This window comes from Papilio machaon, chromosome 9 (assembly GCF_912999745.1).
Source record: "Papilio machaon chromosome 9, ilPapMach1.1, whole genome shotgun sequence".
Lineage (NCBI taxonomy): Eukaryota > Metazoa > Arthropoda > Insecta > Lepidoptera > Papilionidae > Papilio > Papilio machaon.
The window spans coordinates 3,112,826-3,138,200 of record NC_059994.1 but is presented as its reverse complement, the minus strand read 5'-3'; the positions used below and the strand labels follow the sequence as shown (position 1 = coordinate 3,138,200).

The window sequence follows — 25,375 nt, the reverse complement described above, 5'->3', positions numbered from 1 at the left end:
TGAAGTTAGAAATATTTTTTTAGATATTAAGAATAAAAATACCGAACCAACCAACCACAATGTTGAATGGTCTGGAATTTTAAACAGTGTTCATTCCTTTAGATAACTTCTGACGTCCGTGCGCTGACACTATATTCTACTGGAAAGGTTATTTTGTGTATTTTTAATTTTCACTATTTTTGCGGTGATTGAAGGGGTTGATAGTTGTGATAGAAACACAAATTAGTACTAGAGATAAAATTCTATTATCATCGAAAAAAATAAGTCGGAACCAAAGTATTATAAAGGATCGAAGCAAAAGCTGTCAATTCCAAGCAGCGACTTATCCAGTATTTTAGTAGTATATCTATAGAGAGCAGAGATCTGTGGCAGTGGTGGCAGTCTGTGCAAAAGCGAAAGACAGATTATAAAGTAGAATTCAGAATAGAGATGAACGATCCAAGAGCTTTTATCGATTTTCTGGATTGCAAAGGATCGTAACACACTGTATCATTTAGGTATTGTTAAACTTAACGAAACAATTTTTTGGATCTAATTCGTACCATAAATTTTAAAAACCAATCAATAATCGGAAGGTAAACAGTATGGCACAAGAAAGGGAGGACTGGAAATTGCTACATTGATAAGGACACCATAGTTCTTAAATATTCAACAACAAAAGCAATAATCACATTCACAAGAAATTATGGCGAACTTGTTTATATATTGAAATAAGAACGGGATAGCTATTTATCTAACAAACTTAACAACTAGATTTTTTGTAGCAGTGAAGTATTAATCTGTTCGTGGCAATAAGAATATGGTTTGTAAATAAAGAAGGAATAGTGTTTAGAATAAATATTTTCGGTTACCCTCAATATAGTAGTTTATAAATTTATAACTCAGACTTTTTGATCCGATCCACTATAATAGTTTATCGATTTACCAACGGACAGAATGCAATTGTATGGAAACAAAAATCGAACCGATCGTATTCCATTGTGCCAACCACCGAAGTATCGGATCGAATCAACATCCCTAGTTCAGAAACAGTCAGAAACGGAACGTAATCCGAAATCTACACGCATAGCCTCACATGGAGGGCGTTAACAAAATATTTTAAAATAATCACAGTACTCGGAGAGTGAAACGTACAATAATTGTGAATTGCATTATAGTAGATGAAATATATTTTTTAAAATGTTTTCGTGTGTCCCGAGGTCATTGAAGTAAGTACCTTTTCGTTTATTTTTGGAGTTTACATAACGTGACACCTGTGTTTTATTTGAATTGTATACAAATTAAAAAATAACGCATTCATGAGCAATGAATATTTAGTAATCGGTTTGTATTAACTAAATAAGGGATTAAGTAACATTTAATTAAGTTGTATATTTTATTAAACCACGCGCAATTTTTTTACATATTGCTACGGTACTTTCTGTAATCGTGATCGCATGGTTTCTAGGAAGTATTTTTCGTACTGTGATCCGTTTCAAGGTCTCACGTTTTGTTAGTGTCGTCTCTCTTTCAGAAATCCCAAATATTTTGTCGATGTTTAGCGTCCGCCTCTTATTGATCTTCTCGGTCGTTACTTCCACGTAACCGTTCAAATATAAGCGGAACTAAAACATTTTGTTTTTAAATGAAAATAGCACTTACGCCAACAATTAATTTTAGACAGCTTATTAGGAATGACGTAGTTTCGTGAATAACGATTGTAATTTTTGTAGGTTTAAATAAACCACTTAGTTTGAATATTTTATATTTGATAAAAATATAACAGAAAAGCTGTTTGTCATTGCCATCAATAATTATCGTTTAAGTTATAAGAACTAAATATTTTCTTACTAATTAAAAAAGTAAAATAAAATCTATAAAATAATAACAGATTTTAACTTTTTTTTAAATGTACTTTTTGATATTGATAGTAACAAAAAAAAATAGCCGACTTCAAAACAAAAAAAAACTATCTCAAACAAAATGCGCTCAAAAGTAACTTAAAAAAAACAATTTCAAACAAAATGCACTCAAAAGTAACGTAAAAAAACAATTTCAAACAAAATGCACTCAAAAGTAACGTAAAAAAACAATTTCAAACAAAATGCATTCAAAAGTACCATAAAAAACAATCTCAAACAAAATACACTAAAAAGAAACAAAATAATGTCATGAAAACTTCTTTCTTTCTTTCTTCTCTCTTTCAAAAACCCTCTAAACTCTAAAGAAAGTTCTCTTATTTCTTGTAACATGTCTATATTGTATAATTATTGTTATTTCGCAGTCGGTGTCGGCCAAAGTAAATAGGTGACATTTTATATTTGAGATGTATTAGACATACTTATGTTTATGTCCCTACTTAGGCCGAAACCGACTCCAAAATAACAATAATTATACAATATAGACATGTTACAAGAAATAAGAGAACTTTCTTTAGAGTTTAGAGGGTTTTTGAAAGAGAGAAGAAAGAAAGAAAGAAGTTTTCATGACATTATTTTGTTTCTTTTTAGTGTATTTTGTTTGAGATTGTTTTTTATGGTACTTTTGAATGCATTTTGTTTGAAATTGTTTTTTTACGTTACTTTTGAGTGCATTTTGTTTGAAATTGTTTTTTTACGTTACTTTTGAGTGCATTTTGTTTGAAATTGTTTTTTTTAAGTTACTTTTGAGCGCATTTTGTTTGAGATAGTTTTTTTTTGTTTTGAAGTCGGCTATTTTTTTTTCTTAAAATGTTTGTTTTATTTCTCAATTTTTAGTGAATTTGAAGTTTAATTACAAATTTCCTTAATACGTATAAGGACATAAATAAGACAAATAAAGAAAAGGACTTTCCTATTTAATATGTGTGTACTTCAATTCAAAAACTAATTTAGAATGCACCAGATAACCACTTATCCTTTAAACAATGAAATAATTATCAAAATCGATGTACAAATTGAAAATTAACGAACTAATACATCGTAGCGTGCCTTTAATTTTGTCCAGCCGCGCGCCGCACTAGCATTTTTCGAATGCGCGTAGTTTTTAATTATTTAATATCTCCCAAACTATTGATCAGAATTACATAGTTTAAAGGCTAATGTAATCTGCATTTAATACTCTAGCCATCAAACATATTTATTTGGATAAGGATTCATATCGAATATAATATAATAGCGCCGTAAGCTTACGACGCTGTTTTTCGTGTGCATTTTAATCGAAGTTTGTTCACAATAACATGGTTTTTGTGAGACATCCATAGATGATAGATATATGCCACCTGAGACTTTTATTTAGCAAATTTAAGGATCTATAATTACTCCATACATTATTTTAATGTAGGTCATATAGTTTGACCTACGTAAGCCCAGAAAGCAAATTTGTGCTATTCATTGTAACGCGATGTAGCATTTTTCGTTTCCGCGTAATTTTATTCTTACGATATCTCCTAAACTATTAGACAGAATGATATAGTTTCAATTGCAAATATAATCTACATTAAATTCTCTTGATAATGAACATATTTATTTACATAAGGGTTAATACTGAACTTGAATAATAGCGTCGGAAATAGGGCATGAATTTAATTAATGTTTCTAAAGAAAAAAAATGGTTATTGTGAGAAAACTATAAAAGATAGATATATGCTATCGCGGACTTTTATTTAGCACATTTAAAGAGCTACAATTCGCCATACATCATTTTTATGTAGGTCTTATAGTTTAGCCTACGTAAGCGCTGAAAGCAAAAATGTCCCTAATTTCCGCAACAAATTTTGAAGCTATATTCAAAATCTACTAGTATTCTAGTTATTTAAAAAAAAAACAAAAAAATGGGACCCACCTTCCACTTCCTTTCGATTAAAATAATTTTTATCAAAATCGGACCACCAGGGGCCGAGTTTCGCGGTAACACACATAAAAAAAAAAAAAAAAAAATACAGTCGAATTGATAACCTCCTTCTTTTTGAAGTCGGCTAAAAAGGTGGATCTTAACTATTAAAGCCTAATAGTATTTACATATTGATGCCCCTTTAAGACCCACAGCAGACTTTACCTTAGAAAAATCTTAGTAAAACTAAGTATTCCTTAAAAAATTGTATAAAGACACCCTCTTAATTTTCCATAGATTATCAGTCATAATTTGTTTTTTTTTTTTATAAAGGTTTTCATTTTATCTTATTTGTATTAAATAGAAGATGGTGTATTAGTGCAACAACATACTGTGGCCATAGATCAGAATATGAAAAATACAATTTCATTACTTTACAGGGCAAGCAATTAAATTATTAAGAAATCTTCAAGGCATTATTAATATATGAAACACTTGATATATGAAAAAAAAATATTTTTAAAATTAAGGATATATGACCAAATGTATGACCAAATGAAAGAGCATTTTTTGGGGATTATACCTATATTAATAAGTCATACTGAGCAAAAATGTACTTATCATTGTCTGATCTGTGACCACAGTATTCTGATGGGTCTTAAATTGGTTTAGACTAAGATGTGTATTATTTGTTAGTAAACATATTGTTCAATAATAAGATATGTGTTCTAAATAGTATTTCTACCATAAGTTGTATTGACCATTATTGATTTTGTAAATAAAATTTAAAATTGAAATTATTTATGCTTAGATATAAGACATGCAATATGTGCAAAGTAAATTGTAATCCGAGTAAAGAGTATAAAATTTCTGCTTATTTGTTAAAGGTCAATGAATGATTTGTTGTCTTTGTGTTTTTAAAGTTGAATGAACTTTAGCATTATTTTTATTTACAAAAATCTAATTTATTGAGATGTTAAATGAGATGTGTTTGTTTTTACTGAAATATCATTATAATGTTGGCATTAGTTGTGAGCCAATAATATATTCAGTGACAATATAACAGGTTTTTTGACAAGTCTACTTTTTTATAGTCTTATTTTAAAAAATTGAATACTACAAGGCCTACCTAGCTATCTGTATTAACTGATATGAAATTTAAATTGGCAATAATTGTACTCCAATATGATGTGAAAGTTGACAATTTCAATTTTGTCTCAAAGATTTTTCATTTTCTGGCCCCATCCACTAATCATTGGTTTCTGGGACCAAAATTTGTTTATAAAAATATTGTTATCTCTGTTACGTCAAACATATTGAGAGGGATGAAGATATGTTTTAAACAGGGATTTTTATCTCGGAAGATATTTATGCGGCGCCTAATATTTTTTGGTGGCGGGGGAAATTTTCCAAATATACATGGGGGTACCGCAGACGCTCCTCTATATCCGACTCTAGCGCCCTGGGCAGACGCCCCACCTGGCCCTACCCTAACGCCGCAATTGATCTTACGTAACTATTATACTGGCAACAAGCCTACAACCCCTCAGGTATTACATGCTCCCTTACATTTCTATATGTAATGTATTCAAATTTAAAATACATCATACTGTGTGTTAACTGTTAGAGCACGATACGCACATGTAATAAGATATGAAATAATATATGAAAAGAATGTGTTGTATTAATAAAGTATGTCGTATCAACTCAATATTTGGAATTCTTTGAACACAAATCCAGGTCAGTGACTGTTTTGCCTTGTAATTTATGATTACTGGACGAAAATTTATTACGCAGTTCTGTTTATAAAAATAAAATTTGAATTACTCTGGATTCCCTTTCATCTCATTTTCACTCTTGAACTCGGGATTTGTGGATTCTAAAACAAAAATAAGTATTTCATGTTGTGGTTAATCTTGTTGAATATGCATTTAAATATGATTTCATCAGACTTGCGTAACTTAAAGTATTAAAAAATTATATGGCAGTACATATATTAGTGGTCAATTGATTGCTGTGTAGCTAATGCTACGAAAATTAACGTGTTCTACGGCTTTCAGGCCAAATAGAAAAATCTACGATCTACGGACGCAACCTTATCCCCCGTAGCATATTCTACGGCATTTCGAAAATCTACAAATAATTGATTAAGAATTTTACTTTGAGAAGAAGCGTTAGGTCTGTGAATACGATTACGAAAATAGCCTTTAAATGAATAATAAGTAAAAATAGTTATTGATTAATAATGATTTGTAACGGGAAAAATAAAATGTATCTAAAATACTAGTAATAATTTTAAGCGAATGTAAGTGTACTTGTGATGTTATAAGCCAATATTTCCTTACTGCAGAATAGGTTAGGCAATCTTCAGGACAGAGACTTCAACAGATTATAAATGGAAAGTTACATTTTCGTCCTTTTTTAAATTAATCCAAACTTACTTCACAAAAAAAAAACTTTTACCGCATATTACTCTTCAGATAGTTGGAGATGCTAATCGGTTTATATAAGATGTGAAAAGTTGTAATACTCGTGTAAATATGACAAATACATAAATTGAAATAGTGACCAATCGTATGACACACTTGCTAATCTTATGATGGTGCTAAAATAACTACATTCGTGAGCAGTGACTTGACTGACTGACAGTGACGTGAGCAGTGACCAGCCATGACTATGGGCGCGTTACCAGCCTCGACGCACAATGTAGTTATCAGGAAACGTTAATTGTAACTAATAATTCTGTAATTTACTGCAACACATGTAATTAAATAAACGTTGTTTTAGTAGACTGTTAATTTTAGTGTTCATTTGAAGAAGTTTTTACTATATCCAGAAGTCAATCATCAATATTTATAATCGTCCGACTAACTTATCTAAAGTGCAATAGCGTTAATAAGTCAATACTTATAAAGATCCATAAAATCCTTGTCACACTTGTCTTTTCATATCTTGTTTTTCGTATAACTGTGTGTGACTCGATATTTCCGTTTTTCTCCGGCCTGAATGAATTTGTGACAATTTTATTTCCATGAAGTTCTGAATAAGTATTAAAGCCGCATATTTTTCTTCCCAAAATGTATGACATGAAACTAAACGGTGAAATCGTATGATAATTTATACAATTTATATTATATTTGTGTGCGTGTCCATCTTCGATTAAAGGTAGATAGCGTATCTGCAATCTGTTGCCGCTTCGCTATTTTGGCGAATTCAAGTGGTCGATAGTTCGTTTGTAACCTTATAACATTTATAAAAATGCCTAGAAGTCATAACTCTGAAAACGAAAGATTACAGAATTAAACCACTATCGATTTTGGCTGCGATTCAGTCCACATTTCTTATTAGTAAGAGTTAACTCAAAGACAGTTCGAACGTAACAGTAAGTTCTTGTTTGAGTAAGTCGATATTGAATGACGTCCTCGGGTATTGATTTCCATTGTTATGACGTATTTAACGTTTCCAACAGTATTGGTATAGAGGTTTTATATGTGACAATGCTTTCAGTGAACGCCTGAAGTGGGGATTATTTCGACGTCATTTAAGCCTTTTAACATGTCTAAGTAGATGATAACAATGCTCGTAGGTATAGTTTAAAATTATGTAATATAGAACTTCTTAAGGAAAATATAATATTTTTCCAAGAAAAATGTAATGTACCGGAATTTCATTTTGGGGTTATTTTTATAGAAAAACAGTATTTTGTTATAGGTAATTAAAGTTACTGCTTAAGCGATAAAAAATAAATTAAAATTTTCTTGTTAGCGCTTGTGATAACGATTTCCTTTGACGATTTTACCTCACCGCAAGCTGAGCGAGAAATACATTGCAATGTGTAAAATCCGACCAGAATTATGTTACAAGCATAATATTGCATCAGGTATTTAAAAATATTATGAAATTCCATATTTGAAAAAGTTTTCCAGTTTCCCACCTAATTTAAGTTAAATTCAAGTAGCGTCCAAAACTTGATTTCTAGTCAAAATATTTTTTAAACATAATTTAAATACATTTATCTCTAACATTGACGTAATTCTCCTTATCTGAGATGTATTTTAATTTTATCAACAATGCTTTTACTATCACGTAATTTTGTAACAAATATAAAACTACCGAGTTAGATATTATTACCTAATAAAAATAAATATAAAAATATATCAACACACGTAAATTTAATTCAATTGTTTGTTCTTGTAAACTTATACCTTGGACATTTTGTTATATTGCAAGTTTGCAAATTATAAATAGATACAATGATTGTTATTGCATAGAATTACACAAATAAATATCTATTTTATGTTTATTGCTGTAAGTCAAGAAAAATGTAGTAAAGATGCGAAAATCAGATTTCATACATTACGAATAGTGTATAAGGGAGCGATTCCTGGGGAGAGTAAAATTAATCGTCCTTTGCTTCTGCTTATTCTGAATATTTTTATCATAAATATACACTGACGTCAACATTACATCACCTATTTTTCCCTTCGTATAAACTTAGCCATGAAATGGAAAGGAAAGAGTGATTTATTTTGTTAAACAACACGTTATTGATAGACGATATGAAAAAACGTGACTTTGTACGTCTTGATCTTGATCTCCATTGCAGCCGTTGTCGTATTTATATGTATGACGTCACAGAAACCTGATGTTGTCGGAAGTGTTGACTTTCCGTGGGTTTTTGAGACCAAAATCTACGTTTAAAACATATCGTTATCTCTGTTTTGTCAAAAATAATGACAGGGATGACGATATGTTTCATTAGGTCTAAGAAACCAACGGTTAGGTAAGCATCTTACTGCATTGGAAAATATTTATAAAAATCTATTGTATATGTTATGCGTGTGGTTAATCCGGCACCTGGAACCGAGCAAAGTACCTAATTGTCTGATTTTATTACTTTGAATGTGACGTACAGTTTGAATTCGTTGTGTTACATCACGTAGGTAACCTATGACTAATTTACCGCTACTTCTGGTAAAATGTGGTTCAGTCGAAGTCGTGACTCGTAATAAATTGAACATATTTGCATCTGTTGCTCACCTAATAATAATATTACATACAGATGTCAGTACCAACATTTAGAATATGTAATATTATTAATATAATATGTTTAGTTATTTTTTTTTATAAAATGTACTATATACGTACTGTAACAAATATTCCAACATAATACGAATGACGCTGTCCGCAATAGTACTACAACCCATTAGTTCCGACTGCGAATCATAGATGGCGCCACATATGTTTTATAAAGCGGTGACGAATGTCGTATGGTTTTACTTAATTCATTTATTATGTAAACGTTTGGATTAAGAAGATGGAGAAAGAGTGTTCTAAGAGCGATTCTGCCTTGTATATATTAGCTTGCCGCCTGGTGACTAATTATATAAAGCGAATAGCTCCTTCTCTTAATATAGGCTGCTTGCGCTAGTGACGGCCTAACTTAATAAAATAACCGCTTGCTTTGGTTGTAACGGTTAATCAAATACCTGGTGTTGTTACTAGGCCAATTCGGCTTATCTCTCACCCATCCCCTACAATCTGGCGCTCAACGTGGTGCCAGTCGATTCAGCAGAGGAACATCCCCTACAATCTGGCGACCAACGTCGGGCCAGTCGAATCAGCCGACGTACATCTCATACAATCTGGCGACCAACGCGGGCAAGTCGAATCAGCCGAGGTACATCACTAGGTCAGTACGACTTACAGCAACGGCTGGGACTACGCAACAACAACACAACATGGCCCTCACTCCTGAGCAATTTCAACAGCTGCTTCAGCATAACCAACAGCAACAACAACAGCTGATTATGGCGCTCACACGGGGAAAGCGTGGAAACATGACCAAGTGTAAAACGCATTTCAATGGAGAAAAACAAACAGAAGCGGTTGAGTCATTTTTATCGGCACTACGCCTATTCAAAGAACTTGAAGACATTGAAGATGCAGAGCTGCTGAAAGGTCTACCCTTGGTGCTGCATAAAGAAGCAGGCATCTGGTGGCAAGGCGTCAAGGATGAAATTAAAACTTTTCCGGATTTTGAGGCCCAGTTACGAAACAAGTTTGCGCCAATGAAATTAGCACACATTCTTTACCAGGAACTGACAACAATAAAACAAGATGCGACTGAGTCTACAGAAGATTTTATAACTAAGAAGAGAGTTTTATTTTCATTGCTTCCCGAGCCCAAACACCCGGAGACTCAACAGATCGACATGATTTATCATCTGCTCCGCCTCGAGATAAGAGATAAGGCCCCACGGATTTCCATCAACACCTACGATCAATTAATCGAGTCTGCGCGTGGTATAGAACAGGTGCTTAAGGAAAGAAAGTCAAATATTGATAACAAATTTCCCCTTCGTGCCGCAAAGCCATCAACCAGGGTACGATGTGCTTATTGTAAAAATCCAGGCCACACGTTTGATGAATGCAGAAAGAGATTAAAGAAAGAGAAGGAATCTGCCTATCTGCCATCAAACGAGGTACAAACCCAAGCCCCATCACCATCACAGCCCAGATTCTCCTGTTACGGTTGCGGCGCGCCAGGAGTTGTCCGTACCAACTGCCCCAACTGTTCTGGCAAAACTTCAAAGTCAATTAAAGAAGAAGTTGGTTTCTGTGCTTTTTCTGCTCACATCGAAGCCAAGCCCAGACCAGTTGTGCCTGCTACGATTGGCGGAATTAAAGGATATCCATACCTCGATACATGTGCTAAGACTAACGTCGCGTCTCACTCTCTGTATCGCGGCCTGCTTAAACAAGGATACCAGTTTAAATCAGAGCAGGTGGATCTTACGCTAGCTGATGGAATAACACAGAAACGCACCGTCTTAACTGTACAAGTAGACGTGAAAATACATGAAAGGGTGTTCAACGCCAGTTTTATGGTGCTACCCAACTGCGAGGATAACAAGACTCTGCTGGGTATAGGTTTCCTCACAGACGCCCTAATGGTCCTGAATTTACCTCAATTTACTTGGCACTTTATAGATGAGCCAGATAAGGTCTACGAAATGTTTACTGAAGACTTTGTTACGTTTAACACTCGCACTGCGGAACATAAGCCACTAACACAACCCAAAAGAATTCGTGAATCAAATGAACGCGTGGCTTATGCGATAGCTCCAATTACGGCACAAAATGAAGTAGATGAGCATCCTGATGCATCAATCCCTGACAAAACAAAAGGAGATCCAGGACTACCAAGTGAAAGCGCCAAGACGGCAAGTGCTTATCGTCTCATACCAATTCAAACTGACTCCCCGAAACGGGCGAAGACGCTTTTCGACGGCTACTCACCCAGGCTAGAGTACATGTTTAAAGACGCCCAACTGAATTCCCAACGGCTAGATGAAGAATTTTCCCCGCACTCCATGGCACTTTTTCCGGCATCCAAAAGTGAAGATATAGGTATTAATGCCCTGGATATTACCCTGCCACCTAACGATGCGCTGAATGCAGATCAACAAGAACAACTCAAACGTCTATTGATGCATTTTGAGGATGTGTTTACTCCCAATGGTGAACCTGTAAAGCATGTCGAACATTCCATCAACACAACCGATAAAGGGCCCATTTCTGTACCACCATATCGGCTGTCTCAGCCCCGCAGAGAGATCCTCCGCAAGGAAATTGACATCATGGTAAAAGACGGTATCATTGAATCTCGCATTACACCATGGGCGGCCCCAGTAGTCATGGTCCCAAAAAAAAACGGAGAGATACGAGTTTGCGTAGATTATCGCCGACTAAACGCAATTACAGTAGCAGACACTTATCCGATTCCCAGAATCGACGACCTGTTGCACGAAGCGAAACCAACGCCATTCATGACAAGCCTGGACCTGAAATCAGGATATTGGCAGATCAAGGTTAAAGAAGAAGATGTAGATAAAACTGGATTCATCACTCCCTTTGGCATCTACGTCTTCAAGCGAATGCCGTTTGGCTTACGAAATGCGCCGGCATCTTTCCAGAGGTTGATGGACCGATTTCGTGTAACCTTGAGCGGTGTCAAACTCCTCGCTTACCTGGATGATTTAATCGTGTTCTCCACGACATTTGAGACACACCTGGCCGACCTAACAAACATATTTACGCGGATGCGGGAATTCAACATCACAGCAAATCTGAAGAAATGTAGATTCTGTAGTTCGACCATTAAGTACTTAGGTCACTACATTACACCACTTGGCTTAAAGGTTGATCCTGAGAAAACAGCCGCAATAGTTAACCTTCCTGTGCCAAATAATGTCCGCCATTTAGTTTCCTTTTTACAAACCTGTTCCTGGTATCGAAGATTTATCGAAAACTTCTCCACTATCGCTGCGCCCCTAACTAGACTCACTAAGAAATCAGCCAGTTGGGAATGGTCTACGGAACAGCAGAAAGCTTATGACGAACTTAAGCACAGACTTACAACTGCACCGATATTGCGTCAAGCCGACGAGACCAAGCCTTTCATTATTAAGACTGACGCTAGCAGCTATGCTTTGGGAGCTGTTCTGATCCAGGGGGAGGGTGAAGATGAACACCCTGTGGAATATTCAAGCCGACTTCTAACTGCCGCCGAAAGAAATTATTCAACGACAGAACGAGAAGCTCTGGCAGTGGTCTGGGCTGTGATGAAATTCAGAGGATATATAGAAGGGCTACCCGTCGTTGTAGTCACTGATCATCAAGCTCTCAAATGGCTTATGTCCTTAAAACCACCTACTGGTAAACTAGCCAGATGGGCCTTACAGCTACAAGCGTATGATATAACTATTCAATACAAACCTGGCCGTACAAACGTAGTCGCAGACACTCAGTCTCGTCCACCATGTACCGATGAGACTAGAGCAGAATGTGTTACCTGTGCAATCTCAGTTGATACGCGAACTCGCAGTGCCGGTGACATCCGCGCAGAGCAACTAAAAGATTCATCCATAGTTCGAATCGTTGAAGCCCTGGAGAATGACAATAATGAGGTACGCAAGAAGCACTATGGTAAGACGCGGAGGAGCAGTCCTCAATACAAAATGGGAGATTTGGTACTTGCCAATGTACATTCAATTAGCAGAGCCTCTAAAGGATATAGCGCCAAGTTTACTCCCCGACACGATGGTCCATATATAATAGTGGAACAACATGATCCTGCATCTTATAAAATTGCAAACGCAGACGATCCCGAATCATTGATTGGCACATACCATACTTCCGCACTCCAACCTTATAAGAAATACCGAAGGAACCCAATCATTGCCGGCTCCTGTCCGACCACTCAGAAAGAGAGGACGACCACCTAATCAGAAGAGTTCTATTTCCAGTTTCATCGTCGGGACTACTTCTGAAACTGAGGGGGAGATTGTAACAAATATTCCAACATAATACGAATGACGCTGTCCGCAATAGTACTACAACCCATTAGTTCCGACTGCGAATCATAGATGGCGCCACATATGTTTTATAAAGCGGTGACGAATGTCGTATGGTTTTACTTAATTCATTTATTATGTAAACGTTTGGATTAAGAAGATGGAGAAAGAGTGTTCTAAGAGCGATTCTGCCTTGTATATATTAGCTTGCCGCCTGGTGACTAATTATATAAAGCGAATAGCTCCTTCTCTTAATATAGGCTGCTTGCGCTAGTGACGGCCTAACTTAATAAAATAACCGCTTGCTTTGGTTGTAACGGTTAATCAAATACCTGGTGTTGTTACTAGGCCAATTCGGCTTATCTCTCACCCATCCCCTACAATCTGGCGCTCAACGTGGTGCCAGTCGATTCAGCAGAGGAACATCCCCTACAGTACTAAATAATTTTTTTTTGTTTTATATTCACTGTTAACATTCTAGTACGTGTTAAATCATTTTAGATTAAAATTTCATGTTAACATTTTCTTTGTTTCAGATGTTGTACAAATATAGGTCCCAAAAGGGCTCTACCTTACGCCCTAACGAATACCCCAGTGTTCTTGGATCCATCAGTACCACAATGCAGAACTTACCACGAAGTGACTGGCAACATTATTTGCCCCAATATGGTGCGAGGCATCGACCATCTGAGGGACCCACGCCTCAATAAGGTATAATTTTTTTGTTTCAAACTATCTCTAAAAGGTATCGACGTATATTTAGGAGTAATGTACTCATCATAATTTTGTCTGGTTTATTTTCAAATTTGAAACAATTTTTTTGCATGTGTAAAATCTTTGTTTTACACCAGGGATCCCCAAACTATTTTGGACTAGTAGCGCCTTTTCCAAAATGAACTGTTACTTCAGACCCCCATGGCCAAATTATATACATTTAAGATCAATTATTATTATTCATTCTGATTTAGGTCAATACGTCAATACAAGAAGACAGAGTGAGAATAAGCAATGCTTTAAGGTTTGGGTATCCCTGTTCTACACGAATCAAAGTAACAGATACAAATACATATGTACATACAGACGTAGACGTCGAGATTATTTAACTCGTTACTGTTATCTTTGAGTAATTTAGGCCAAAATGATAAAAAAATTACTTTTTGCTTTAATAAGTTATTCAAATGTTTGCCAATATTGTCACCAACTTTTTTTTACGTACGTAATATATCAACATTATTTGAATGGTTTATTTTCGTCATATGTTGCATATTGCCAATGAATTGAAAATATGCCAAACTTTTTTTGAGTTGTTGTTTGTTGGGTAATAATTATTTTTGTTGTCATTGGCATAAAGATTTTGTTTATTGATCATGAGTACGTTTTCCTCTATTTCTTTAAATATCTTTCGTTTGTTACATAAATGGTTTTGTATGGTTGTTCTCCCTTTTTATTTCTCTTAATTATTTTTCCTCGTTGTGTTGACTTAATCTTACTAATGTTATAAATGCGAACGTTCGCATGGATGGATGGATTGAAGTTTGTTGTCTCCGAAATGGATCAACGGATCTTGATGAAATTTAGTTACTTATTAAGATTTTGTAATTCCGCACAGACGGAGTCGCGGGCGACAGCTAGTATGATGTAATAATAAGAGATAACAATGATAATATTTATGCGTATTTTTGTTAGGTAATTATGATAAAAATTATTAATTTAGACGGATTGATATTTATAGTATTAAGTAGTCATTGAATTTACGCACACGTTAGTTATATAATGTGACGAATTACTTGTAATCATTTGATTTAATTTTACTGCAAAATTGTTATCAAATGATAAGATATGATAAATACTACGATTTTCTGTGAACTTAAGTGATTTAGGTTGACTGATATTTTGATATATTGTTATCACATAGCATGAAAAATAAAATATTTTATATAAAAGAAGTTTAACGTAATTACAATTTAGAAAACTTAACGAATAAAATTAGTACATCAAAGTTACAGGAATCTATCAACTCTCGATTCTTGGAGTGGGCAATTGTTTCTAACTTGAGTAGTGGATTTACCGCGGGTTTCTGATACCAAAATCTCCGTTTAAAATATATTGTTATCTATGTTTTCTCAGAGATAATGACAGGAATATCGATATTTTGGTCTCAGAAATCAACGGTTAGTAGTAATCCTGTAAATCTATATATATAAAAGAAAGTCGTGTTAGTTACACTATTTATAACTCAAGATCGTTCGACCTGATTTAGCTGAAAATTGATAGGGAGGTAGCTTAGAACTAGGAGACGGACATAGGAACTTTTTTATCTTGTGTGAATTTTTTTTATTCCGCGCGGACGGGGTCACGGGTAAAAGCTAGTGTTCAATGAATAAATTGTAATTCAAAAATATAATCTGGAAAAGCATTCAGCTGCTATATATACTCAAATCAGAATGAATGACGCTTCATGAAATAATGATTGATATCACTTGTTTCTATAACACAAGTTCATACATGTTTCCCGTTGAAAAGATGTTATTGATTGCTCTTTTTTACGCTGCGCTGTACTCTATATGATTTTTCTATGACTTTTCTAAAATCACATAATATTTCAGGGTCTCGCATTCACACTAGAAGAGCGGCAAGCTCTCGGTATACACGGCTTATTGGCTGCCAAGTTTAAAACTCAAGAGGAACAACTGGACATCTGTAGAATATCTATAGACAGATATGAGGACAATTTGAATAAATATCTTTACCTCGTCGAGTTACAGGTGACTAAAAACAATAAAGGTACCATTGATATGCAATATGCCTTACGTTTATTTTATACACGGTGATCATTCTTACTATTTCTGCACGCAATATTTGATAGTTGAAGATTAGTTGTTTTTGTTTATAGACCACGTTTGATGTCGCAAACATAGTCGACCTTGATGATAAGCGTTTGTTGACAATGTTTTTCTTTATAATATGCAATGAAAACGACAGAAAACTTTGACTTTGCCGACCTTTGTGTAAATATTAGGTCCTTACATATGAAATTGGCGTTTTGTATGGGAGGAACAAAAAGTCGAATATTTTTTAATATAATATATTTAATTAATCAAAGTATGAACCATTATTTTCTATACACTTTTGCCATCTCATAGGTAGTTCATTGATCCCTTTACTAAAAAAACCAGTCGGACGGGAATCAATAAAATCTTTGAAGGCGATTTGGACTGCCCCATCGGAGTTGAATTTTTTCCCTTGTAAGAAGTTATCCAAATTTCGAAAAAAATGGTAATCTGTTGGAGCAAGGTCCGGGGAGTACGGAGGATGTCTCAGACTTTCCAATTGAAGCTCTTCTAATTTAGTGGCCGTCTGTTGCGCAGTGTGTGGTCTAGCGTTGTCGTGAAGCAGCAGTGGCGTGGAGCGATTGACCAGCCTAGGTTGTTTAGCCGCTAGCTTTTCCATCATGGTTTGCAATTGCTGACAATAGACATCAGCCGTAATAGTCTGGCCAGATTTGAGAAAACTGTAATGAACAATACCGGCACTAGTCCACCAAACGCTTACAAGTAACTTTTTTGGGGTTAATTTTCGCTTGGGGCAGGATTTGGCTGGCTGGCCAGGATCCAACCATTGTGCTGAGCGCTTCCGATTATCGTAAAGAACCCATTTTTCATCACAGGTAATGATTCGGTTTAAAATACCTTCATTATTGTGCCGGTTTAGTAATGTAAACCAACAGTCGACGCGCGTTTGCCGGTTTGCTTCAGTCAATTCGTGAGGTACCCACCTTTCAAGCTTTTTAATCTTCCCAATTTGCTTCAAGTGAATTAAAACAGTTTTATCACTAACATCGCAGCCTGCAGCTAACTCGGACGTGGTTTGCGATGGATCCGCTTCCACAATATCCTTCAACTCTTCATTATCAACTTGAGTCTCAGGCCGTCCACGGGGCTTGTTCTGCAGATCGAAATTTCCAGAACGAAAACGTTGGAACCAAAAACGAACTGTGTTTTCTTTTGCAACACGACCGCCATACACATCATTCACCCTTCGAGTCGTTTCCGGAGCACTAGTGCCACGGCGGAACTCGTACTCGTAAATAATGCGATATTTTAAGTTTTCCATTTTTTTAAATGAGTGACGCAAACAGAAAAAAACAGAAGAAAAAAAACAAATGAATGACGGTCATCGAACCACAAATACATGAGTCTATAGCTGTACAAATTTGAATTTGGAATTCCTTACCAAAGAGGAGAAATTCGTGATTAAAGTGGCCAGTACGAAAAACGCCAATTTCATATGTAAGGACCTAATATTTCCCCTCGAAGGAAAGATTATCCGCTTTGAATTGATAGGGTTTAAACAAGACAATTTTGGAAGGAAATAAAAATCTTTTCTTTATTACTACATATTAGGTTTTTTTCTAATAGAGTTTTCATTATGTTCAGTTTGACAGAGGTAAACTTTACATGAGCGTCGTGGCTCAGGGGTTAAGCAATTGACTTGCAATCTGCAGGTACTGGGTTCGAATCCCGCCATGTACTATCGTGTTTATTCGAAGTTATGTAAAGCAACCAACCCGTACTATGGCCCAGTGATTGACTAAGGCCTAGTCACCTCTATATAGGGTAGGCTCCGAGTACCTCAGTGGGGACGTATAGTGACCTGGTGATGAAACTTTACATAGGTCAATTATGGTTGCGACGTCTAGATTTATTCAGTCATTATAAACTTCATTGCTTTAACGCATTTTGTTATATATAGCCGTAGTTGTATATATATAGTCGTGTATATGTATATATAGAAACTTAAAATTTATGCATTGTTTAATATTATAATTATGTATTAAAAATTAATAGCTTATTTATATTGGTTTTTATAACAGGCTGGTTTATTATCCATGCTTACTTTGTTGTACCCAAGTACTATTAATCAATTTTAATTTCGTTAAAGTTTACTGCCGCATGTTACATTATTATTTGCAATATTAATTTCGCAAAGTAATTCTGTTTTGATTTGATTCAATATATAATTTTAAATACTTCGACTTTTTGGTAGATTTGGCTTATGTAATAAGTAGTTATTTAATAGTGCTATCGTACTTACAGTGATAATGAATTATTGCAGGACAGAAATGAGAAGTTATTCTTTAGACTTTTATCAGAGAATGTGGAGAAATATTTGCCAATCGTTTATACTCCGACCGTCGGTCTGGCGTGTCAGAGATTCGGCCTTATATACAGAAGGCCTAGAGGTCTCTTTATCACTATCAATGATAAAGGACATATATTTAACATATTGAAGAATTGGTAAGTTATTTCACGTTTTAACTTGATTGACATTTTAGCTATTACCACAAAAAGCTGTTCTACGCTTTTGTCTTTTTTCCACTCCAGTGTCCATTTATCCGGTTACTAATTGGATTACTATATTGCATATTTACTATTGCTAAATACCTGGTAGCAAGTTAGAGCAACTAGTGATGTATTTGTAGGCCCGAGCCTGATGTAAGAGCGATAGTCTTCACCGACGGTGAACGGATCTTGGGTCTAGGTGACTTGGGGGCGTACGGTATGGGCATCCCAGTCGGCAAGCTCTCGCTATACACCGCCCTTGCCGGTATCAAACCCCACCAGTGTTTGCCGATCACTCTCGATGTTGGAACTGACAATCAGGTATGTTCCAGTTCATTGACATGGTCACTGACAATGACAATTTGACAGTTGAATTGACAATCGCGACAACCTTGTTGTAACAAACACTATGAATCAAGTCAATTAATGTAAGGATTCATGTCAGAATATATGGATTGACTTGTCGCTTTACATAGTCGTTTTAGAAAATAATAAACAAAGAAATAAGAAATAATATATTTTAGAGTACATGGAAATATCTATAGTAGATACTTAAAGGTGCAATGATTCTGGTTATCAAAGGTAAAACATACCTTAAGTATGATGAGATAAGATTGAGTTTTGTTCAACAGGATCTGTTGGAAGATCCCCTGTACATCGGACTGCGACAACGGCGTACAAGAGGGAAGGAATACGATGAGTTTATTGACGAATTCATGGAGGCGTGTGTACAGAGATACGGACAGAACACATTGCTACAGGTGAGTAAAAATAACTGAAAAACAGAAATAGGATGTATTTGGCCGTGTATGGAATTTGAGATACTTCTGTGTACTTCATTTTGGCTTTGATCGTAATGAAATATACTTTTCATAAAGGGATTTTTCTTTTGGTTTTGTGGATTGATCAGTAGGTCGATCGGCCCAAAGGGTTTTTTATTGGTTTGATTGAGTCTATATAACCAAAAATATCTTGGTCCGATTGTTTGTATGGATTCAATCTGCCCTAGAAGGGAAAAATATCGCACCCTTTATTACACCTTTTTTACATGTATATAGGATGTTGTCTTTATTTTTAAATCAAGATTGTCGTAAAGATGTATTGCAATAATTTAAAGTAGGACGGGAACAGTTTCTGACATCTGTCATTTGCAGTTACGCCTGTTAGCGATAATGGACGGAAAGATTCAATCTATAAGGGGATAAAACTAGCACAATTTGGGTTTCCGTCGTAATTCATTAAGAAAACATGAATTGTGGTTTATCTGCATTCGGACTCAAATGGTTAAAAAATTCAGACACCAATGTAGATACTAAAAACTAAATCTAAGCCTTTAGTGGTCATTTAATTACTGTGAGTGCGATATTAAGCGTAGATTAAAATGTTGTTTTTTAAATTAATTTAAGTAATTAAAAAGTAGTGTGATAAAAAAGATGGCTTTATTGAATTCTATCTCTATTTTTGACCGTATTGATTATTTTTACAGTTCGAAGACTTTGCTCTAATAAACGCGGGACGTTTACTCCAGAAGTACAGGAACAGATACTGCACATTCAACGACGACATCCAGGGCACAGCGAGCGTGGCCGTGGCCGGTCTCATGGCCGCAGTCAGGGTCACTAAACGGAAACTCAGCGAGAATATATACCTCTTCCTAGGAGCGGGGTCTGTGAGTAAATTATGGAATTTAAATGTCCTTTCCCTAGACTAGACAGTTGTAATTGTTTACTCATTGATACTCTCATGTTATACTTTAAACTTTCGTGGTTTTTAAACTGTTTACAGCTTAATCATGGTAAGAATTCCGTTTCTTATGAACTACTAGCTTTTACCCGCGACTCCGTCCGCGCGGAATAAAAAATAGAAAACGGGGTAAAAATTATCCTATGTCCGTTTCCTGGTTCTAAGCTACCTGCCCACCAATTTTCAGTCAAATCGATTCAGCCGTTCTTGAGTTATAAATAGTGTAACTAACACGACTTTCTTTTATATATATAGATAGATTAGTAAATGAAATGTTCTTTTCAGGCTTCCAATGGCATCGCTAACTTGACAGTGGCGGCTATGATGTCGGAAGGTCTGACAGAGAGACAGGCGAGGGAGCGAGTGTACATGTTTGATGTGGACGGTCTTCTGTCCACGAGACGGGAGGGCGGAGTACCAGAGCATGCGAAAGCTTTTGGCAAAGATATAGAACCGGAGAAAGACTTTGAGGCTTGCGTTGCCAAGATCAAGCCCAGTTGTCTTATTGGTGGGTATTCTAAATTATAACTTTAGGTTTTTTATGCAATTTAATATTTAATTTTGAAAAAAAAAAAACTAAAAAAGCAATTGAAACCTTCATTAAGGCCCTTTTACAATGTAACGTAAATCTTTGAAACTTGCCGGGTTTAGTCGCTAAGCGACTTACGCAATACAATGTAATATAGTTTCGTACACAGGCTGCGTCGGCGACATTTTTCTTTAGTCGTTAAAAACAGTCGTTCGCAACTTGTATGTCGAGACCGTTGTCGGATAAGTCGATGGAATTTTCAAGATGGTGGAGCAAATCTATAAAGATGACATGTAGTCTTTATTTTTGTATTGATCGAGTAGACGACTCCCGTCGACGATTCAATGTAGTGTGTACGTTTCGGAGATTCAAGTATCCTTGTATACGAAAAGGTTTATACATGTAACTATTGATACGAATGTGTGGATGAAAAGATTTTTATACAAGCTTTTTGTTAGTGAAAACCCACAAGTCGGGCCAACATGAAAAGTTTACAGAATGAGCAGTTATTCGAGTGGTTTATTATTGAAAGTATTTGCCATGACTTATCATATTAGTAACCAAGCAAACATTAGTACGATGATAAATATGTTTCGTTGTGAAATTTATATTGATATATTTATTGTTGTCAGTCGATGTTTTATTGAGTAATTAATTATGAAGGTAATTTCAATATTTTATGAATGAAAGACATGACCTTGGAACTGATAGACTAGTTATTTATTTGCCTTTGTTTACCAACTTGTTTACAATATATGAAATTCAATACTGATTGATATTTCAAATAAAATAAATTTTGCTTTTTAGATTTCATATTGAGATTATTTATAACCAACTAGTAATTGCTCGCGACATAATTAAAAACAAATCTAGTAATAAATATAGCGTACTAGCTGTCCCCCGACGCCGTCCACCCGGAATAAAAAAAAAACGCATAAGTAGCCTATGTGTTCTTCCAGACTATGTTCTACATCTGTCCCAAATTTCATCAAAGCCATTCCGGAGATACCTTCAAACAAACGTCCATCCATCCAAACATTCGCATTTATCATATTAGGCCTACCTCTACAGGTGTACCTCCACACTCATACTTAACGTTCTCTTTGTCACATACGATTCTTCCCTCCTCATAACATGTCCATACCACGCTAACCTTTTACTTCTCTATTTTTCTATTACCGGTGCTACTTTCAGACTTCCTCTAATATACTCATTTCGTATCCTATCCACTCTTGTTACACCATACATCCATCTTAACATTCGCATTTCAACCACATGTACTCTCTTCATCTGTCCCTTTAACAGCCTAACATTCGAATCCATTCATGTTTTTTTTTAATTAATATTATTTGTTAAACGTTTCAGGTTGTTCGACTGTTGGTGGAGCATTCACACCGAATGTTCTGCAGCAGATGGCAAAGAACATCGAGAGGCCGGTCATCTTCGCACTGTCTAACCCCACCAGCAAGGCGGAGTGCACCGCACAGGATGCCTACGATCACACTGAGGTTAGTTTACAACATCACTTTACAGATAAAACCACTTCATCATATTTTTTTTTGTAGCGAACGTTAGATAAAGTTTTAGTTCAATTCAACAGTCTTGCAAATCAATAATTGTATAAGTTTGTTCGGATACTTATTAGAAATAACCTCCAAAAGGTTAAATGGATTTGTATGAAATTGGAACAGAGATACTATAGATTAGGCAACTTCGTTTTCGTGTAGTTAAAAAAACAGGTTGATTATTACGATGTTTTATTAGAAACTATATTCTATACCTGTGTCAAATTTCAATAAGAAATGTTGAACTGTTGTAAAGCTATCGAGTAAACATGTTCATCAGATGTATCCCATGGAAACCGTATTAATTTCCGGGACTATAGGCATGTGTTCTCCAGACTGTGTTCTACATCTATACCAAATTTCATCTAGATCCATTTCTCCGTTTTGGAAATACTTAGTTATAAACATTTACTAGCTGTCGCCCGCGACTCTGTACGCGCGGTAATAAAAAATCACTCACCGACTAGCCTATGTGTTCTTCCAGACTATGCTCTAGATTTGTGCCGAATTTCATCAAGATCCATTCAGAGGTTCTGGAGATACCATCAGAAAAAACATCCATAACAAACATTCGCATTTATAATATTGGTCTCATTTTACTATCCAGGGTCGTTGTATTTTCGCTTCGGGGTCCCCTTTCCCGCCGGTGAAGTACAACGGCAAGGAATACCACACTGGGCAGGGTAACAACTCCTACATCTTCCCCGGTATTGCACTCGGAGTTATTGCCACAGCCACACATCACATACCCGAGACTATGTTCCTGACTGCTGCCAGAGTGAGTTTATACTAGCTATCGCCTGTAACTCTATCAGTGCGGAATTAAAAAAAAATCTTATTAGCCTATTTGTCCTTCCAGATTATGTTCTATATTTAAGCCAATTTTTATTAAGATCCATCCAGCCGTTCTGGAGATAAGCAACATTCATCCGTAGTAAGATTAATTGAATGTAAATGACTTTAAATGTGGAATTAGATTAATTTTAATTGCTTTTAAATTAAATTAGATTTTACAGTTAGTTAATAGTAAAAAATAAATTAAATTTTACATTAAATTAATTGTAAAAATTAAATTGAATTTTACATTAAATTTATAGTAAAAATTAAATTAAATTTTACATTATATTAAAGAAAAAATTTAAAATATTAATTTTAATTTTAAAATTAAGATTAAAGCCTTCGTTTTGGAATTTAGTTAAAAATGTATTTTTTTATATTGTATTTAAGTAAGAAGGTTAATGTATAAAATTCCAACTATGTTTCAGACAAATTTTGTTACAATGCTTTTTTAATTTTTTTGATGGTGTATCTCATAATTATGTATTTTTAATGATGACTTTATATTTATAGACTTTAGCTAATTACGTGAGTGAAGCAGATCTATCTATCGGTCGTATCTATCCCTCGCTGGCCGAGGTGAAAGATGTCTCTCTCTCTATCGCGATAGAGGTTGCTAAGATGGCTTACGATGAGGGTAAGTGTATTTTTTAAATTAGATTTTTTATTGCTAATATTTATGTATACAAATTTCAGGAATGTATACTATTTTTTTTAAGTTTAACTGAAATTTTCCAAAGAAAAATTTGTTTTCAAAAATCACAACCATTTTTTTCTAGCTTATTTCTTCTAAGTATAGGCTATTTGTTCAACACTTCAAGTTTTTTTTTTCAAATTTTTTTTATATTTATTATGATTTAATTAATTTTTTAATAGTAGTTCTTTTTGTTTGATTTATTATATTTATTTCTCGTTATGCGCAGGTATAAAATGAATAAAAATCAATATTGGAAAATTTCAATGGTTTGTTCAATTTCTTTTTTAAGTTTTTTATTTTTTTTAATCACAGAAATGTAGTCCATTATAAAGATGAATGGTTCAAACAAGTTGATTAAAAATTTTACAATAGTTCGCTTTTTCCGTTTGCATTCAATTTGAATAAATATTTTGTTATTTGGAACTAAAATCGTAGTTGTTAATAGAAATCTATAAAATACAATATGTTGTTTAGTGTTGACAGTAATAAATGTTTTTTTTTTTTATCATTGTATGTATATTCTGTTTTAAGTACTAAATACTTTATTTAATTCCTATATTTTTATATATATTTCAATATTCCTTTAAAGTAAAAATATCTTGTAATTACTATCTTCAATGTAATTTTAGATTAGACAATCAAGTTATATTATTTTGTTTAACTTTAGTTACAATTAATATCAAATGATAAAGTAAAATAACTATATGAATTTTTTTTTATATTTTTTTTAGGTCTAGCTTCAGTTTATCCGGAGCCGAAAGATATATCGAAACACGTGGAAAACCAAATGTACAACTTTAACTATGAGAGCTCTATGCCTGTGGTCTGGGGCTGGAAACCAGAAGAGAAGTTTAACGTAAGACCAATACAACCTGTACCCAAAAATATTTAAACTTAAAATTATGACAGATAAATTATTACACCATTACTTAATCAGTGTTGCCATAAAAATGACAATCTGGACTATCGATTTTTTTTAACTTGATCACTTAAATAAGATCAATTAAATATATATTTACGTATTACAATATGATTGAATTTTTTTTAATGTTTAAATTTAATTTTTTTTTCTGAGGTCACTTGAGATATATTAATTATGGTAATATTTTTTTTATTTAAAATAATATTTACATCCAAATCTATTTCTTAATGTATTTTTTTTAGAGAAGGGTCTATCAATATAAAAATTCAATAACTTTTAATTTTTTACTTAAGTAATTCTACTTATGTGATTCAAAAGTTTAACAGGCATAAGTAGACTCGATAAGGTAAATTCAAATATTGTCCATTTTATACATTTTTATTACTATAAAATACTACAACTACTAAATAATATAGAAATGATTAACAAAATAAAAATTCGTAAGGCCCTTATCTTTAACATTATACTGTTTATCTCATATTTCATAGTTCTTAAATACTTTATGTATTTTCACATATAACGTGAATAATGGTCGTAAATCCATATGAAGATTCTTCAGTATTTAAAATTTAAATATATAAAATTTTGGATG

General features: G+C 34.4%; 1 protein-coding gene across 1 annotated transcript; it reads left to right on the top strand.

The window, feature by feature from the left end:
• The first annotated feature begins 1,032 nt into the window (after positions 1-1,032).
• Positions 1,033-24,824, top strand: LOC106718683 (NADP-dependent malic enzyme). The gene is made up of 12 exons (XM_045679195.1): positions 1,033-1,208; positions 13,685-13,859; positions 15,755-15,913; positions 18,264-18,445; positions 18,631-18,811; positions 19,123-19,251; positions 19,977-20,159; positions 20,519-20,741; positions 22,128-22,270; positions 22,935-23,105; positions 23,678-23,801; positions 24,593-24,824. The coding sequence occupies exons 1-12, from the start codon at positions 1,180-1,182 to the stop codon at positions 24,751-24,753; spliced, it is 1,860 nt and encodes a 619-aa protein (XP_045535151.1). The 5' UTR covers positions 1,033-1,179; the 3' UTR covers positions 24,754-24,824.
• Positions 24,825-25,375: the final 551 nt, after the last annotated feature.